This window comes from Myotis nattereri, assembly GCF_964212035.1.
Source record: "Myotis nattereri genome assembly, chromosome: 1".
NCBI lineage: Eukaryota > Metazoa > Chordata > Mammalia > Chiroptera > Vespertilionidae > Myotis > Myotis nattereri.
Genome location: NC_138075.1, coordinates 112,646,669 through 112,662,132, shown reverse-complemented (window position 1 = coordinate 112,662,132; position 15,464 = coordinate 112,646,669). Strand labels below are relative to the sequence as shown.

Sequence of the window (15,464 nt, the reverse complement as noted above, 5' to 3'; positions counted from 1 at the left end):
TCTGCTAATTCCCTTAATTTCGTGCACCGGGCTATTAGTCCTATATAATAAAAGGCTAATGTGCAAATCAACCCAACAGTGTAACAACCGGTCACTATGATGTGCACTGACCACTAGGGGGCAGATGCTTAATGCAGGAACTGCCCCCTGGTGGTCAGTGTGCTCCCGCAGGAGGAGTCCTGCTCAGCCAGAAGCCCTGAGCCAGGCTCATGGCTGGTGAACACAGCGGTGGTGGCAAGAGCCCCTCCCGCCTCTGCAGCAGCACCAAGGATGTCTGACTGATGGCTTAGGCTAACCCCCAAGGGCTCCAGGACTGCGAGAGGGCACAGGCTGGGCTGAAGAACACACACACACACACCCCGCAGAGTGCAAGAATTTTGTGCACTGGACCTCTAGTTTAACATAAGGACAATCAATGTATTATTAAAGTTGACAAATTACGAAATAGGTTTAAGTATTGATTTTGTTGTATTTAGTATATTCAGTATCTTCCATGTAACCATAGTAGAATCATTGCTGGACAGATCATGTTTTAAATGTAAAAAACATTCAAACCTATAAAGAAATTTTGTGAGTTTATTTGAGTCAAACTGTGGACAGTTGCTGGGAAGCAATATCTCAACGGATTGGGATAGAGCTGACTGATGGGTGCCAGATGTCAGACTCACGGCTGGCAAGCGCAGCTGCAGCGGTGCGAGCCTCTCCCGTCTCCGCGGCGGTGCTATCAAGCGGCGGCGGCAGTAGGCATAGCGGGGCCAGAATGAGTGGGAGCCAGGCTGAGGGGCCCCACTGGTGCATGAATCTGTGCACTGGGCCTCTAGTAATTAAAATAAAAGCAAAACAAAAACAAATTTTGAAATTTTACATTTCTTGTAAAATGGAACTTAATCTAATAAAGGAAAAAATTTCTATGCCTACTATGCCCAACAATATGAGTCGATTCTTAAACTGCCCAATCTGTTCATCTGGACAGTATTTGAAAGTTCTTTGGCAGCTTCTAGGATGGATCAAAAAGCTGTAAACTTCAGTATATACTGTCTTTAAGAAATATACTTAAAGCAAAGGAATTGAGATTTATTATTGTCATTTATCTCTTGTTATTTAAAAAAAGAAATTGAATGTTTATAATAAGATTCTTCCAGATACTAAGACTATAACAGTCATAAAATAGTCATCATGAGGTTTAGATTCTAGCAGAGAAAACAAAATAAATAGTAATTACAGAGTTAGTAATGTGTTGTTGGCAGGAGTGCAACGTACCAAGAGGATGTAACATTAGGGAATCTTAACAAATTGGGGATAGAGCGTAGAAGGAACTGGCAAAAGAAGACTTATTTGAGGAAGTAAGGGTTACGATCTTTTAAAGCTTGATAATGAAATCCAGAAGTCACAACAGGTTGCAAGATAATTTGTCTACATAACAATTAAAAGTGGCAATTAAACAAGATTGAAAGGCAAGTTAGAAACTGGGAAATGAAAGCAGTTTGTGAGACAAAGGGTTACTCAAATCTAGATATATTTCCCCCATCATATGGGCCAACATTTTAATCTGGGATTGTTTATATGTGGAACAGCTGAATGTCCCTCAGTATAAGGTTGTTAAAATAAATTATAGTACATACCTACTATGAAATATTGTGCAACAATGGGTAAAAAACAATCTAGACTTATGTTCATTGACAAAGATACCTGTTAATATTGTTAGTGATCCAGAGACAGAGAATCTATCAGACTGTCAAACCTCAGAGGGAAGGCAGGGGAGGTTGGGGGAGAAATCAACCAAAGGACTTGTATGCATGCATATAAGCATAACCAATGGACATAGACACTAGGGGGGTGAAGGCACGAGCCGGGGGTGGGTATGGGGGAGGGTTGGGGGAATAAGGACACATGTAATCTATACTAATATTAGAGGAATATGCAAATTGTTCAGTACACCGTCACAGTAACAGTAACGACTGAACAGCAGGCTGTGTGGGGCGACAAGCAGGGGGTTAGTGAGGGATGACCAAACGACTGAACAGCAGGCTGCGTGGGGCGACCTGACCAACAGGGGGTTAGTGAGGGAAGACCAAACAACTGAACAGCAGACTGCATGGGGCGACCAGGCCGGCAGGGGGGTTAGTGAGGGACGACTAAATGACTAAACAGCAGGCTGTGTGGGGTGACCAGGCCGGCGGGGGGCGTGTAGTTGGGGACGACCAGGCCAGCATGGGGGGAGGCAGTTAGGGGCAACTAGGCTGGCAAGGGGGGCAGTTGGGGGTGACCAGGCCCATGGGGGGGGGGCAGTTGAGGACGACCAGATTGGCAAGAGGGGCATTTGGGGATGACCAGGATGGCAGGGGGGACATTTGGGGGCCATCAGGCAGGCAGGCAGGCAGGCTGGTGAGCAGTTAGGAGCCAGCAGTCCCAGATTGTGAGAGGGATGTCTGACTGCCGTTTTAGGCTTGATCCTGGGGATCAGGCCTAAACCAGCAGTCAGACATCCCCCAAGGGGTCCCGGATTGGAGAGGGTGCAGGCTGTGCTGAGGCTCCCCCCCCCCCCCCCCGTGCACAAATTATTTGCACCGAGCCTCTAGTACCTTAATAAAGAATGAATAGATAGATAAATGATAGAGGAATTGACATTGACACACCACAACCCACACACAAAAAATATTGTTCATTGAAAAAAACAGGTTATAAATCAGGAATACAATATTTTTATGAAATTATAGGCACATGTCTATTTTGTTGTGTATGCATACAGTGCTCTCTAGAGTGTTCAAAAAAGTATTAGGAGTCACCAATTTTCTATGGTCAAGTTTTGGATGACAGAAGTTTGTATTATCTTGTGAGCATGAATGTTTTTTATAAAAGGTTATTTAATTGGTTTACCTATTTATTTTTAGTGTTAGCTTCATATGCTTTCTATTTAGCATCTTAGGCTTTCTCTTTAGAGTTAAAATTCATAGGAAAGCATTTGCTATTGTGCTCCATATATTTTGATTAGCTAAATCATCAGGGACAATTTTAACATTATATGGGCTCCCCTTTTATAATGTGTTGACATTTTGATTGATAACTTGATCATTTCATTGAAACATACTGTAGTCAAGGGACTTTTTTATAAAAAGACTAGAGGCCCAGTGCACGAAATTCGTGCATGAGGGGTTGGGGGTGCTGTCAGCCCAGCCTCTTCATTCTGGGATCCCTCGGTCCCTCACTAACCCCCCTGCTGGCCTGGTCATAGGCAGCCATCTTGTGAGGGCATGAGGGTTAATTTTCATATTATTTCTTTATTATATAGGATAGCATATTTATACCTCAGTGGTTGAGCATCAACCTATAAACTAGGAGGTCACGATTCAATTCCAGGAGGTTGCAGGCTCAACCCCTATTGGGGGGTGTCAGAAGGCAGCAGATCAATGATTCTCTCTCACCATTGATGTTTCTCTCTTCTTTTCCCTTCCTCTCTGAAATCAAAAAAATATTTTAAAAAATTCATTAGTCTTAGGAGAGTTCTCATTGCCGTGATTTTTCTGGATATATAGTAAGTGCTTTGACACAAACCCTGAACAAGATCTTCATTAAAAATATTAGAAATCTTTTTTTTACTTTTTATTTTTTTATTCAGAGAGGAAGGGAGAAGGAGAGATAGAAACATCAATGATGAGAGAGAATCATTGATTGGCTGCCTCCTGCACACCCCCCACTGGGGATCAAGCCCGCAACCTGAGCATATGCCCTGACCAGGAATCGAACTGGTGACCTCTTGGTTCCTAGGTCGACGCTCTACCGCTGAGCTACACCCGGCTGGGCAGAAATCTTTTTTGAGTATTATTTTTTATTTAACGTAAGTACTTTCTGTTTGTAACGAACATTGTAGTTATTGAAATCCAGTCTTTACAAGTTAAAAACTAATTAACCAGATTCTGCATTAATATTTTTGTTGGTTATATTTATTCACAGATTGAAAAGTTGTGTTTTACCTATTGCTTTCCCTTAAGAATATTAAGATATTTAAGGAGAACAGGGACTATGTCTCAGCTGGATTAATGGGGAATATTATGCTACGTATTTTCCACTATCTTCTGTCAAGCCATTTGTAGTTAGTTTAGTTGAAACTCTAGAGGTAGTATTTAGCATGTCATGTTTCTTGACATATTAAATAGTGAACTACATAATGTATATATAGATATGTATTTCATGAAAAGCTAATATATAGACTATTTAATATAAAAATATTTTAAGGTATAACTTTTTGTGCTTTTTCTCTCCCCTTTTCCTAGTAAATTAAAAGTATTTCAAGGAATATTCAGAAAGCAAGTTTTTTTTGTAAATGAGTCATGTAATTTCATTTTTTAAATATTTTGGAGGTGGAGGTGCACTTGGAGGTTTACTTACTAATACTATATTTAAACTGGTATAACAAATTTTAATAAAAAGAATTTATTTGTAAATAATACGGCCTTGCCTTTTAAAATAGCATTACTATGCATAAGGCATCACTAGAGATAGTACAACTTTCCTCCCTAAGTTTTAATTATAGTACTATTAAAATACTAATAGTTTAACTTCTCAGGATAAAAGCAAAATAAAAATATCAAAATAGCAACAAAAACTCAACCTGCTTTCATACTTGTATACTTCCATTTGCTACAATTTGAGCTATATAACTCATTTCCTCTGAACAAAAAAAGTTATCATCTTGGTTTATTTTAATTCAGTTCATTGCTTATCCCTATAGAAAATCAGGTTTTTGGAGAGCTCGCTCTAACAGTGTGCTATTGCTGGGCTCTCATCCTTTCTGTTTAAATAATGCAGGTACTTTGATGGAAACCTGGAGAAGCTCTTTGCTGAGTGTCATGTAATTAATCCAAGTAAAAAGTCTCGAACACGCCAGATGAATACAAGGTCATCAGCACAGGATATGCCTTGTCAGATCTGCTACTTGAACTACCCTAACTCGGTGAGTATCTGGTAGTTTAAGGCTAGCACTGACTCTATGTCAGAGGGTAAATCATCTTTCATTACTTAAACAAAGGAGGAAGATCTGGGAGTCTGGGATTGTATAAAGCAGTAACCTATAAAAATATAAAGGATAAAGAAAGGAAGAGAAAGAAGAAGACCCTGTTCTATAGTCCTCTTCTCCCCTATTTGTTTTTTTTAAGCAGCAGTTTACCCAAGTTTTCATTACACATCTAAATCTTTTCTGAGCTTATTTTACCACCACAGGAGAATTATGTAATAGGTAGGCAGTGAGTAGAATTATTTTTCATGCAAATTAAAAATTAAAGATTTAAAATTAAAAATTTTAAACTATATATACAAAACACTTATAAAATGTCTCTAATACTGTTTCACTATGGAGCTTTCAGGATTCTTCATAACAAAAGATTTTCATGCCCCAGTTAGTTTGGGTCTGTCACTGAAGGGTCCCAGGTTCGATTCCGGTCAAGGGCACGTATCGTTGCAGGTACCTAGGTTGCAGGTAACAAAAAGATTTTCACTTATATAGATCTGTTCTAATGGAGTTTCTTAAAAACAGCAAGTGGTGTCAGTTAAAGCAAATAGTAGTACTAATTAGTTGATGTTCCTTTTAACTAAAAATACCCCTCTTAAAATCTGTTGAATTTAGATGATTAACTAGTGTGTCTAGTAAAGAAGTTTTAGGCTTAAATAAACATCATCTTTCTATGAAGGCCTTACTTTATTAATAACCATAGGAAAATTATATTTGTGGTATAGATGTATTCAGTGACTTGGAATTTACCTCTTAAGATGTTCAAAGATATCTGAGAAGCTGTTATTTATATAAATTATCAAGATTTGTAGGCTTTCTTTTTGTAGAAATAATTGCTTTATGTGCCAGAGAATTTCAATTTTGTTGATAACAATAAAGCATTGATAACAAAACAAAAAAAATGTTTGAAGATATCTGAGAAATAATTTAATTCTACAGTAATTAAAACTATCCTGTTTATATTCTCTGCTTTAATTTAAGCAGCTCTTTCTAATAATTACTATAGAGTTTTATCTGTGTATCTTTAAAGAGGTCTATTTGAAGGGGACGAATTGTTTCGCATGTACAGGTACTTAGAAAAGAGGTTTTAAAAAAAGTTAATTGAGCCTAGCTCTCATGGTTCAGTGGTTGAGCATTGACCTTTGAACCAGGAGGTCATGGTTCAATTCCCTGATCAGGGCACATGCTTGGGTTGTGAGCTCGATCCCCAGTAGGGAGCATGCAAGAGACAGCTAATCAATGATTCTCTCTCATCATGATGTTTCTGTGTCTCTCTCCCTCTTCCTTCCTCTCTGAAATCAATAAAAAAAAATTTTTTTGGAAAGAAAGTTAATTGAGAACTCAGAAAAATAGTAAAATCATGTGTTAAAACGTCTAGTTGATAAAGGGATTGAGTTTTCAAATTCTCAAGTTTTGGTCATAGTTCTAATATTATGCATTTAACTTTGGATAGTAAATTATTTAATCTCATTGAATTTCAAGTTTCTCTTTTTTTAAAAAGTATATTTTATTGATTTTTTTACAGAGAGGAAGGGAGAGGGATAGAGAGTTAGAAACATTGATAAGAGAGAAACATCGATCAGCTGCTTCCTGCACATCTCCTACTGGAGATGTGCCCACAACCAAGGTACATGCCCTTGACTGGAATCGAACCTGGGACCTTTCAGTCTGCAGGCCGACGCTCTATCCACTGAGCCAAACTGGTCAGGGCTCAGGTTTCTCTTTCAAATGGGTTGAATATGATATTCTTTCACATCTTTTAGCCTGAAAATTGTATGTATTCCCTCTCCTTAAATCATGACCTACCTTGAATATAAAAAAAAAACACAAAAAACAATTAGCACTACTATTAAAAATACATTAAAGTCATGTTTTGATCATTTTGGTATCTTTCTTTAACATCTCTTTGCCAGTTGACATTATATAGTGACTAGAGGCCCAGTGCATGAAATTCTTGCACTCAGGAGGGTCCCTCAGGCTGTCCTGTGCCCTCTCACAGTCCTGGAGCCATCATTCGTACATCCTTAGCACTGCTGTGGAGGTGGGAGTGGCTCCCACCAGCACCACTGTGATCACCAGCTGTTGAGCCCTGCTCAGGGCTTTTGGCTGAGCAGCACTACCTCTGTGGGAGCACACTTACCACCAGCTCCTGCATTGAGCATCTGCCCCCTGGTGTTAAGTGCGCATCATAGTGACTGATCATTCCATCTTTTGGTCGATTTGCATATTGGCCTTTTATCATATAGGATTACAGTTTATAAAATGTCTGTGAGGTAATACTTAGACCCAACTAATTTGTCCTAGGTCAGTGGTCGGCAAACTATGGCCCCTTGAGTGTGGCTCTTCCACAAAATACCTCGTGCGGGTGTGCACGTACAGTGTGATTGAAACTTCGTGGCCACACTCAAGGGGCCAAAGAGCCGCATGTGGCTTGCGAGCCGCAGTTTGCTGGCCACTGTCCTAGGATATACAAGCGTTCCTTATCTTGGCATTTCCCCTTCTGTTCTATTATAACCACCTCCTCCTTAGTTTAAATCTTAAATGTAATTTTAATACTGGAGCAGTCTGCTTACAAATATTCTGTGTAACTTTCTCAGTGCCTTTGGTATATTGTCTAACAGTCTTAGCCAATTATAACTGGAGAATTATGACTGGAGATTTGCAGTGTAAATTTTGCTTACACTTGTAACTGGAGAACCCCCTATTGATTTATTTATTCATTCAGCACAGCCGGCACTATTTCTAAGTGTTTGAAACACAGTGGAGAATAAAGATATAATGCCTGCCTCAGATAATATACAGGTTAGCTGCGCAGATAAATAAAATGCCGTATTAGAAAGAATGGTAAGTGATTTGATAGGGCATGATACTGTGGGAACATGTTGGAGAGACCCCTAACCTCATTTTGGATCAGGGAAGACTTCACACAGAGATTGACATTTGAACTAAACTCTGAAGGTGTGGTAGTTAGGATGGCAGATAGCTCTGAGCCACATATGCTGTTGATAGTTTGGAAAATGTAGCATGCAATACAGAAACCAGAGAAGAGAATAGAGAATACACTTCCAAGAATAGTAAACAGTCCTAAAAGCTTCAGTAAAATAATAGCAAGGTGAATTTGGAATTAACATGAAGTTTATTGCTGATCTTGGGAAGTTATTTTTAGTAGTGTAATAGTGTGGTAAGATGTAAAACCATATTGCATTGGCTGAGGTGTCATTGACTTGAAGGTGGGGAAGGAAGTGGAGGCAGTAACAATAAACAAAACTCCTTTAAAGAAAGTTTGGCTATATAAGTGGTTGGACAAGAAAGCAATAGAGCAACATGGGTTAGAAAGTAAGTTGAGTTACAGAAACTCCCAAGCATTATGAAAAATATAATCATGATGAAACTAGGACTTCTTTTCTCATAGTTTTTATTTTTAAAATATATTTTTATTGATTTCAGAGAGAAAGGGTGAGGGGGAGATAGAAACATCAATGATGAGAGAGAGTCACTGATCAGCTGCCTTCTGCACACCCCACACCAGGGATCGAGCCCACAAACCAGGCATGTGCCCTGACCAGGAATTGAACAGCGATCTCCGGGTTCATAGGTCGATGCTCAACCCCTGAGCCGTGATGGCTGGGCTTCTCATAGCTTTTACACTACTATAAAAGGATCATTTTAATCTCTTCCATTTTGAAACAAAATTTTCCCTGAGATGATTCTTTGCAGCTTTTTTAATTGGCTAGGTGATTTCTTTACTTGCACTACTCCCATGTTTCCATTCCCACTACTCGTTTCAAACACTGATACTTGCCTTTTATTGTTAATGTAAATCTTCAATACCTGTATCCTTCTAGAACAGTGGTTCTCAACCTTCCTAATGCAGCAACCCTTTAATATAGTTCCTCATGTTGTGACCCCCAACAACAAAATTATTTTCGTTGCTACTTCATAACTATAATTTTGCTACTGTTATGAATCGTAATGTAAATATCTTTGTAAACATTATGACCTTTAATCTCTGTCTTAAGGATTCTTATTTGAAAATAAATAATAAAGCACATGTATTTTCATTGTTACAAATTGAACATAATTAAAGCATAGTGATTAATCACAAAAACAATATGTAATTATATATAGTGTTTTCCGATGGTCTTAGGCGACCCCTGTGAAAGGGTTGTTCGACCCCCAAAGGGGTCACGACCCACAGGTTGAGAACCGCTGTTCTAGAAAGTAACTTCAGTTTTATAAAGTGCCACATGAAAACGGTTTTCTTTTTCTTTTCTTTTTTTTTTTTCTTACTAAATGCTTCTGATGGTTTGGTTAACTGTTCTTGGTGGTCAAAACAGTTACCCGAGGCTTTGGGATATTTTTTAAGATAACCCCCACCCACAACCTATCCCCAGTGGGAACTTTATACTGTTGTTTTAAATCAAATCAATAAGATCTAGCTGTACGAAACCCTCACTTTACTAGAAAATATAGATAGTTTGGGCTCAGTATCATTTTTATGAAGTAAAGAATTTGTATTTTCTAGGAATAAGATTTGTTAAACAGAAAAAGACAAAGTTGAAGACTGTGAGAGGGGTAGTCTACCCTTCATACTACACCCAAGCACCTCTGAATCTTTTTTCTCCTGAGTACACTGAAAACATGATCTAAGTCCAACTCTATTTTCCTTTTAAGGCATTCCATTTTACAGACAAAGGAACTGATATTCTGATTATTTGCTCAGTCTTAATAAACAAAATGTTTCAGTTTTAGATATTATATGGGCAACTTCTGATGAAGGAAAGATAATTCTTAATGTTCTTAGTACTGTTTGACATTAGTTGCTGTGTATGTAAAATGATGAAGATAAATGAAACCTTTAAAGAGTGTGTATTCTTCCTTCAGTTCTTTTTCTTCAGGACCATTAAGATTTCTTAAAAGTTATTTATTGATTGATTTGATAGAGAGAAACATCTATTTGTTCCATTTATTTATGCATTTTTTGTTTATTATATGTGCCCTGACTGTGATGGATCCCACAACCTTGGCATATCAGGCTTATGCTCTAACCAACTGAGCTACCCAGCCAGGGTCTTTCCAGGACCATTAATTGTTGTTGTAGGCAATATTTCATGTATTTTTAGTGTATTCTTGGTCACATTTATTTGTGATATAAACAGGGATAAGTTTGATGAATAGGAAGTCTGATCCTCTAAGTCAGGGGAAGGGAAGGCCCAGAGAACCAAGTAGGTAAGTATAAGTTAGAAAGGGAACAAGTATGTCAAGGGGGGGCGTGGGGGCAGGAAAATGAGACAAGTAGATACCCAGCTCTTAAGCATAATGAGTATGTCTGTACACCACAGGTTAATTTTTGTTTTATCTTTAGACATGCATGTGTGATTTATTTTTCTAATTTATCTTATTTAGTTTTATCTATTTAATCAAAAAAATTATTGAAAAGAATTCTTGAAATAATAAAAAGCTTCCTTTTTATCTTTTGATCTTTTATGGGCCATGGTATGAAGTCCCAAAGGTAGAGATGTTGCTTGTAGTCATTACTTTGTAAACACTATGACCTTTAATCTCTGTCTTAAGGATTCTTATTTGAAAATAAATAATAAAGCACATCAGAATGTGCATGTTTTTAAATTATGAATAAAACATTTTAGAATTGTTGATATATTACTATACTATATTTTGTCCTTTACAGAATGCTCCTTCTCATTATATTACAGTGGTTCTCAACCTTCTGACCCTTTAAATACAGTTCCTCATGTTGTGACCCAACCATAAAATTACTTTCGTTGCTGCTTCATAACTGTAATGTTGCTACTGTTATGAATCGTAATGTAAATAAATATCTGATATGCAGGATGGTCTTAGGCGACTCCTGTGAAAGGGTCGTTTGAACGCCAAAGGGGTCGTGACCCACAGTTTGAGAACTGCTGCATTATAACCTTGAAAATCAAATACAGTGGGGCCTTTACTTACAAGTTTAATTCATTCCGTGACAGAGCTCATAACTCAGATTACTCGTTTGTCAAATCTTAAAGTGAACGAGTGAGACACGTGATGCTGGGCTGATGTTGTGGCGTTCACTGTGACGTTCGCTGCGCCAACTAGCGGTGGGGTATCTGAAGCTGGCTTGTAACCCGAATTTTAGCTCGCAACTCAAAGCAAAAAATTGGCCGAAAGATGGCTCGTATCTCGAAAAACTCGTTAGTCGGAACACTCATAAGTCAAGGCCCCACTGTACTCTTCTTTAGTGACCTGGTAACAAGTTAGTGCCAGATCTCCTTCACTGGTGGGGAGTAATGAAAATAGATTATTTTGTTTCCCAGATATTTTTTTCATGGATGAGAATATTCATTACAAAATATTTACCTTAACTTGTTTTTTGTTTTTTCCCATTGAGACATTTTATTTGCATGTATGTTTTATTTGCATGTATGGAAAAGAATCCCAGAATTTTCTCTCCTGTGTGTTTTCCTCTTGCTTCTTCATGGTCCATGATGTATGCTGAGGTTCTCAATACAATGAAACCAAACTTAGATAGCAGTTTGTTTGCTATTTTTCTAGATCTTTGAGTTATAACAGCCAGGACATTCATGTGCACCGCTATGGTGACACAAAAAAAATGGCAGAAAAAACTACTTTCATTTGTTTTGTGAATGACTTAGAATTGTCAATCTGAATACCACCGTATTTTAAACTTGATAAATATTTTGCATTTTCCATTTCATTCCGTCTGTAAACCCAGTCCCAGGACTCTAATACATTTTCTTCCATTGTTGCTTCTAGGCATTTTTTGTTGTAATGTGCTATAATACCTAATTTTGTATTCTGACTATTTGCATCTAATATAAGCAACATCAGACATTTTATAGGCATATTTCAAATAACTAATTAGAAAATGTAATGGAATAAAAAATACCATTTGTAAGAGCCACAAAAAGAATATAAGAGCTAGGAATAAACTTGGTAAGAAATGTGAAAGATCTGTATGAAGAAAACTTGAAATACTAAGGAAAATATAAGAATGACTTGAGCACTTAGAACGGTGAAATATTGGAAAAGAAGAACAGATTGATGGGGATGGAGGAAAATTTAACCCTACTAAGTATGTACAAGAATAGACATTGCAATGGAACAGGGCAGACTCAAATATTCATTAAGAGAATTTAGCGTATTATACTAGTAGAGGAGGTATTTCAGATCAGGTGGGATTATTCAATAAATGGTGTTGAAACAATTCAGTAGCCATATGGGGTGGAAACTTAGATTTCTACCTAACTCCTTATATCAAAGTTAATTAATTTAGAAGCCATAATTTTTTTTAAGTATGTTTTGCTACAAAATAAAGATCTTCTGCCTGGCAGCAAAATGTGAGCTGGAGGAAAATGCTTATTTTCTAAATAAGTTAAAATCCCCACTAAATCATTAAGAAAAGCATCATAGAAAAAAATGGGCAAAATAGGTAAACATGATGCACAGAAAAAAGCCTTAAATCTCTCTTCACATGTTTAAACTTCACTTACAATTAAAGAAATTAAAATCAGAATTAATGAAGTTGGTTTGTTTTCACCTGTTCCAATGGCAGAGATTAAGGAATTAAATAGTATACTGTGTTGACATGGGTATGAGAAACCAAGTTGACTTGAACATTGTTAATTGCTGAATGAAGTTTGATAATAATCTATCAGATTGTATACCTGCTATTTTTATTTGTACAAATTTGTCCTAAGATAGTTACATGGTCACAAAGATGTACATATAGGCAGTGCAGTAGCATAGTAGGCAAAACATTAAATCTGTTAAATAATGTTTTAAAACTGAGAAGCAGAATAGAGTGTGGTACTCTTATTGCGTGTACCTGTGTACATTAGAACATCTCTGGAAGAATTTGTAAGATCTTGGAAATAGCTATTACTTTTGGGTAGGGAAGGAGAGGACCAAGGATGAAGATGAGTGACACTTATTTTCCTACATAAACTCATACTCTTAATTGTTTTTAACCATGAGCCTATATTACTTATTCATTCAAAAATAATTTAGTAGCAAATATTATAAAATATTTTCTTTTTATACCTGTGTGCGACAAAACATTGTTCGGCTGCCTCCTGCATGCCCCCTACCTAGGATGGAGCCCACAACCTGGGCATGTGCCCTGACAGGGAATTGAACCAGTGCATGGGATGACACCCAACCAACTGAGCCACACCAGCTAGGACTATTATAAAATACTAGAGGCCCAATGCATAAAAATTTGTGCACTCGAGGGTCCCTCAGTCCGGCCTGTGCCCTCTCACAGTCTGGGACCCTCGGGGGATGTCCACCTGCTGGCTTAGGCCTGCTCCCTGTGGGGGGGGGGGGGGATTGGGCCTAAGCTGGCAGTCAGACATCCTTAGTGCTGCTGAGGAGGCAGGAGAGCCTCCCACCACCAACGCTGTGCCGGCAGCCATCAGCCTAGCTTGTGGCTGAGCAGAGCTCCCCCTGTGGGAGCTCACTGACCACCAGGGGGCAGCTCCTGCATTGAGCGTCTGCCCCCTGGTGGTCAGTGTGTGTCATAGTGACCAGTCATTCCCAGTCGTTCTGCTGTTAGGGTCAGTTTGCATATTACCCTTTTATTATATAGGATAGAGGCCTGCATGGGTCGGGGGTGGCTGGTTTGCCCTGAAGGGTGTCCCGGATCAGGGTGGGGGTGCCTGGCCAGCCTGGGTGAGGGGCTGATGGCTGTTTGCAGGCTGACCAAGCCCCCCAGCGGAGACCCTCAACCAATGGGGGTGTGGCCAGCCTGTGTGAGGGGCTGAGGGCTGTTTTCAGGCTGCCCACAGTCTCTTCATGGTGGGGGGGCTCCCACTGGGCTGCCTGGCCAGCCTGGGTGAGGGGCTGATGGCTATTTTCAGGCTGGCTGCACCCCCCAGTGACCCAAGCTCTCAGCCTCTCCTTTTTTTCTTTTTTTTCTTTTTTTCCATGGCGGCCTAGAAGCAGGTATCTGGGATTTATTTATCTTCTATAATTGAAACTTTGTAGCCTTGAGCGGAGCCCAGGGCCTGCCGGGGCAGGCGGGAAGCTTGGCTTCCTCCATCACCAGGGGCAACCCAAGCCTCCTGCTTGCTCCAGCTCCGTGGCCATCTTAGTTGGGTTAATTTGCATACTGGCTCCTGATTGGCTGCTGGGCATAGCTTGTGGGTATAGCAGAGTGATGGTTAATTTGCATCTTTCTCTTTTATTAGTGTAGATTCTTAAAATAATGTAACCACTATTTGTCTTTTAAAAATATACTTCTCTAGACTCTCTAATGTTAAAGTACTTGATTCATATCTCATCATAGAATATAGTATACTTCATTTAGCCAACCTTCAAATCATATATGATTAGGCCAAAATGTTACTATTTTCTTAGCTATCTGAATAAATCCTTTGGTTTCCATAATATTTTATTTATTTTCTAGGTTTGCTACATTCTGTACAGTTCCATTAAGTTCTATATTTGTGTGACATATTTTTTAAATATTTTTACTGATTTCAGAGAGGAAGGGAGAGAGAGATAGAAACATCAATGATGAAGAGAACCATTGATTGACTGCCTCCTGTACACCCCACACTGGAGATCAAGCCCACAACCCTGGCATATGGCCCAACCGGGAATCAAACTGTGACCTCCTGGTCCATAGGTCAACACTCAGTTACTGAGCCATGCCAGCTGGCCTAACTTATCCTATATAACACAGAGCTAATATGCAAATGGTTGTCATGCCCTCATATCATCATGCCGTAACTGCTAAGACACTCAACACGGGAGAGAGGATTGGGGATCAGCCAGGCACAAATGAGCTCGCAAGAGAGGAATGGGGACCAGCCACGTTGTGGCCCAGGAGAGGGACAAGCTGCCTGCCCCCACGGCCCAGCAGCTGGGGCTGTGGCCTGGGAGAGGGACAAGCCACATGCCCCACAGTCCCCACGGTCGGGCGCCAGCAGCTGTGGCCCAGGTGAAGCCGCCCGCTCACGGTCCCCTGCGTCTGTGGCCGGCCAGAAGGAGGGAAGCCCGACCCAGGTGTCTGCAACCAGCCGGAGGAGGGAGTCCTGGGTACAGGGCAAGGCAGAGGCAGTTAGGGACGATCAGGCCAGCAGGGGAGCAGTTAGGGGTAATCAGGCATATAGGCAGAGGTGGTTAGGGGCGATCAGGCAGGCAGGCAAGTGGTTAGGAGCCAGCGGTCCCAGATTGCGAGAGGCAGTGGGACATCCCCCCAAGGGGTCCTGGATTGAAGAAGGTGCAGGTCGGGCTGAGGGACCCCCCCCCCCATGCACACATTTCGTGCACCGGACCTCTAGTTTTTTATAATAGCTTTATAGAGATAATTCACATATCATACAGTTCACCTATTTAAAGTGTAGTCATATTTGTGCAACCATTGCCACAGTTAATTTTAGAATATTTTTATAACCCCAAAAATGAAACCCTGAACCCTTTTACAGTC

At 39.7% G+C, this 15,464-nt stretch overlaps 1 protein-coding gene across 1 annotated transcript in view; it reads left to right on the top strand.

The window, feature by feature from the left end:
• ARIH1 (ariadne RBR E3 ubiquitin protein ligase 1) overlaps positions 1 to 15,464 on the top strand; it is a 113,672-nt gene that overhangs the window by 60,697 nt on the left and 37,511 nt on the right. The window contains exon 3 of the mRNA XM_081084955.1: positions 4,807 to 4,951. Coding sequence (XP_080941081.1) covers positions 4,807 to 4,951 — 145 coding nt within the window. The remainder of the gene's footprint in view (positions 1 to 4,806; positions 4,952 to 15,464) is intronic.